The 4747-nt window shown below is 41.1% G+C and overlaps 1 protein-coding gene across 1 annotated transcript in view; it reads right to left on the reverse strand.

Moving 5' to 3' along the window:
* Positions 1–1736, reverse strand: part of LOC137073758 (vascular cell adhesion protein 1-like) — a 130448-nt gene extending 128712 nt beyond the window's left edge. Inside the window, exons 1-2 of the mRNA XM_067442467.1 lie at positions 1682–1736; positions 1154–1501 (exon numbers count right to left, since the gene is read on the reverse strand). Coding sequence (XP_067298568.1) covers positions 1154–1501; positions 1682–1736 — 403 coding nt within the window. The remainder of the gene's footprint in view (positions 1–1153; positions 1502–1681) is intronic.
* Positions 1737–4747: the final 3011 nt, after the last annotated feature.

Below are 4747 nucleotides of genomic sequence, written 5' to 3' on the forward strand. Positions count from 1 at the left end.
CCAGACATGTGCCATGAGCCTTGTGGGAAGTCTGTTTGCATTGTTTCAAGTCTGTTTAGTTGTGATTTGTAAACTCACATTTCCTATGTTCATTTGCATAATTGTGTAATTTGTGTTGATTGACCGCTGTCACTAATTGTATTATTTCTTTATTCACTTCTGCAGCACACAGAAAATGCATTGAACCAAAGTCAACCTGAAATAAATGTGACTGGTGTTGTTACAACCCTTGCCTTCTCCCTGCTTAATTCATCACTCCATATTACCTGACGTCTTCTGACCGAGACACTGTTTGCTCACCACACTCTCACTTTACCTGAACCATTCCCATTACCATACAGTTCTTTCAATCAACATCATCATCATCACCATCACCATCATCATCATCACCATCATCATCACCATCACCATCATCATCATCACCATCACCATCATCATCACCATCATCATCACCATCACCATCATCACCATCACCATCACCATCATCACCATCACCATCATCATCACCATCATCATCATCATCATCACCATCATCACCATCATCATCATCATCATCATCACCATCATCACCATCATCATCATCATCATCATCATCATCACCATCATCATCATCATCATCACCATCATCATCACCATCACCATCACCATCATCATCATCATCACTATCATCACCATCATCACCATCATCATCATCATCATCATCATCATCACCACCATCATCACTATCATCATCATCATCACCATCATCATCATCACCATCATCATCATCATCATCACCATCATCATCATCACCATCACCATCATCATCATCATCATCATCATCACCATCATCATCACCATCATCATCACCATCATCATCACCATCATCATCATCACCATCATCATCACCAACATCATCACCATCATCATCATCACCATCACCATCACCATCATCATCACCATCATCATCACCATCATCATCACCATCACCATCACCATCATCATCACCATCATCATCACCATCATCATCACCATCATCATCATCACCAACATCATCACCAACATCATCACCATCATCAACATCATCACCATCATCAACCTTCAGCTTACTACTGTGTGTGTGTGTGTGTGTGTGTGTGTGTGTGTGTGTGTGTGTATGTGAGACTAGTTTTACCTGTGACGTCAAGCTGAACTCCAGGAATCCCCGTCCATCTTCCACTTGCTCTGTCTGTAGTAAATCTGCAGTAGTAGACGTGTTTATCAGCTTCTGTTACAGCCGTCAAAGTGAACACACTGGACGTGTCTTTATCTTCATCTTTACTCAAACACTGAACTCTTTCTCTCTTCTCTGGCCCTGAACACAGATTAGGTAATTCTCCTACAGGAGGTTTAGTCCAGAAAACTTCTTTGAGCTGATAACTCTGAGGATATGTTACAGTGCAGGATATCGTCACTGATGATCCCTTTAATGCACAAACATATGAAGGGCTGTAATTCACTCCCCAATGCTGACCATCAGCCCCTGAAACACAGACATGAGGAATGAAGAGGCGTACATGTGTTTTAGAGCAATATACAGAAAATATATTTTCACTTTTGATAATTTTTGTTATCTGACAGCAAAACACTCATCATGTCAGTTTATGAGTCGCTCGATCATCTTTAGTTGAAATATCTGTATAGAGAGAAGCTGAAGACTCACCCGCAGTCATGATCACTACGATCAGAGGAAGAGACTTCATGAGACACGACACCATAGTGACTTCTGCAATCATAAACCTGACAATTATGACATTATGAGCATCATCGACACACAACAAACAAACTCTGTCTGACAGATGAAGCACATGATGATGATCTGAGAATAATTCACGGCTCAGCGAAGGCTTGACGTGAACTGATGATGTTTCTCAGGTCAGGCCTCGTGTGTCTAAAGAGCTTCACACAATATTTACTCATGAATCTACAGCAGATATTGAGCTTCTGGAGTCAGAATCTCTTCATCAAACCAACATTCACCTGAAACTGTTTCACAAATATCACTCGTAGATTAACTGAATTATTATAAATAATGGTTAAAACGGTCTTACCGCTCTGCAGTGTCGATGTGTCAGTGTCGACGGCCAAGTGAGAAACACATCCGCAGTTTAAGCAGCAAACGCCTCGTTTTCACACTTGATAAAGTGCAGCTAAAAATGTCGGCCTTGCTCTTCCTGGTTAAGAGTGACCGCCATCTCAACTACACAAGATCAACTGGAGAAGAAAGTTAATGTCTGCAGATGTCAAACACATGACGAGCTTTATCTCTGTGGAGCTCAGTGTTGTTAAATCTGTGTGAGAGAATATGTGAAAGATGTTTGCTTTGAGAAAGAACAGAGTAAAGATGCTTATTATGGCTCAGGAGCGTCTGAGCAGCATCTTTACAGCTCTTAGTGTCACTTCCTCTTTCTCAAACAAACTCTGTGTTTAGCACATGAAGCGATGGACGACACACACGTGCCATAACGTGTCACAACGTGACAAACGTACCACAATCATAACCACAAGCAACTACATTGTGTTTAAGTGGGTCAGTGCCAGTTTCTAACAGACAACACAAGCTCTCAGAAACCAGACCGACAATAGCTACAGTAAGAATAGTTTTAAAGGTCTTCAAAACACTACATCACTAAAGCTGGGCATACACTGTGCGATTTCTATGGGATTTCAGCAAGGTTACCTACTCACACTGTACGAGTAGATCGCATGCGATGTAAAGCCAGAGCTCACGATTGATGTGCTCTCACTGTGCGGTCCGACCGTCGAGCGCGTCTTGACTGCTCACACTGTACGGGTGAAAAATGCGCAATAAAACCCCCGTGGCAACGATAGATTATGGTGTATTAAAGAGAGGTAGCCTATCAAATGCATCAGCTATTGATATCAAGAGTGTTTAGAATTTATGTATAAAATTATTATTATTATTAGAGTAGGCCTACTTTTATTATTAAATCGATATTACATTAATTTGCCCCCTCCCCCCAACAATAATGCATAATCGACACACTGCATACTAAAATAATAGATTACTCCTCACTATTTAAAAACATTTAGCCCGATTAAACAAGGAATTATAGGTCTAATTATATGATTATAATGTCAGAACACTAATGTCCGTCTCAATGAAAAGGCAGATTTATCTAAAAACAACTTGTTTAATACAAAATGGGCCTACTTCTCTTCTATTTTTTTTTTCTCACAATATGGACCAAAATAGAAATATTAAGAAAATAAATAAGAAAGAAAATAAGGCAATAGGCTATGCGTTATCAGTATGTTGAATTACATTTATCTCTCGTTGTCTGAGAATATGCTCCGAAAGCTTGTCAGATTTTACTTTCACTTTCTTTAGTGAATAATTGACTGCGTTTAAACTGCGCATTGCGTGATATCCACTGACTCGAGTTCATGAAGAAAAAGAACACATTGCAACATGACATTGTGTCAAGATGGAGAAGGTTAAATATTAATTAATATTAAAAAATAAAAATAAAATGTGAAAGTAAAACAATTAGCCTAGCTAAATTAATGATCAACTAGCTAAATGAATAATATGCACTGGATATATACAACACAAACTGGAGGCACAACAGTTTACTTAATTTCTGCTATTTGATAGCTGCCTACATAATTAAAGATCTCCCCCTTTTCGTTTTTGTTTCCTTAATGCTTTAAAAAATTAAATGGTTGAACTTCTGCTTTCGCGCAGGCGCAGTGAGGGGAAATAGGGCAATCCGTTCGTGGCTTTGCTTCAACTGTGCGATAACCTCACGAGGGGCGAGCAGAATTTCTGACACGCCAGAAATTCATCCGACCATCCGAATCCAGATCGGGAGAGGTTTGTCGCCTCTCGTTTCCCCCTGTACACATCACGAACACCTCGCGACAAACGACGCACGATAAACCTGAAAATCGGCCCGACCCAAAAAAGAGTCGCACGAGTCAGAATTCGGCTAGAAATCGGACGAAAATCGCACAGTGTATGCCCGGCTTAACAGATCTATTAATTAACTCCCAAAAATGTCCCAGTGGTGCTCACGTCAGAGCCAAATGACCTCCAGCTGCACCTCTGTGGGTCTATGGGTGGAGGGGGTGGAGTTATGGGTCGGTTAGGGTGTGGTTGGACCATCTAGCTCCACCAATTCAAATCCCATCCAGAGAGGGGAGCTGGACGTCTCGCTCCACCCATGGCTCTGCAGTGAGCAGCCTCTCAAAATGGAGGAATTACATCTTTACTCAAAACTTTTCTGTGAACAAATTTCCTGAAAAGATGTGTGTTTTTAACATTGATTTTAATTCAGAGATAGTCTTGACAAAAAGGAGTGATCGGGGTAGAGAGTTCCATAATTTGGGTGCAATAACACTGAATGATCTGCCCCCCATTGAAGCCAGGCGATGCCGAAGGACAACGAGAAGGTTGGAGTCAGCAGATCGTAAAGAGCGAGTGGGCTGAAGGGGAGAAGCAAGTGACAGAGGTAGGGGGGAGGCCGTGCAGAGACTTAAAAGTGAGAAGAAGAATTTTGAATTTAATACGGTAAGACACAGGAAGCCAGTGAAGATCATGCAGAATTGGGGAAATATGAGCAGAACGTTTGGTGTGGGTGAGTAGTCTGGCAGCAGAGTTCTGAATATATTGTAATTTGGAAATGGAGCTAGCTGGTAGGCCAATGAAAAGTGCATTGCAGTAATCAAGACGTGATGTGACAAACGCATGGATGACAGTTTCAGC

The sequence above is a fragment of the Pseudorasbora parva genome, chromosome 4 (assembly GCF_024679245.1).
Source record: "Pseudorasbora parva isolate DD20220531a chromosome 4, ASM2467924v1, whole genome shotgun sequence".
Classification (NCBI taxonomy): domain Eukaryota; kingdom Metazoa; phylum Chordata; class Actinopteri; order Cypriniformes; family Gobionidae; genus Pseudorasbora; species Pseudorasbora parva.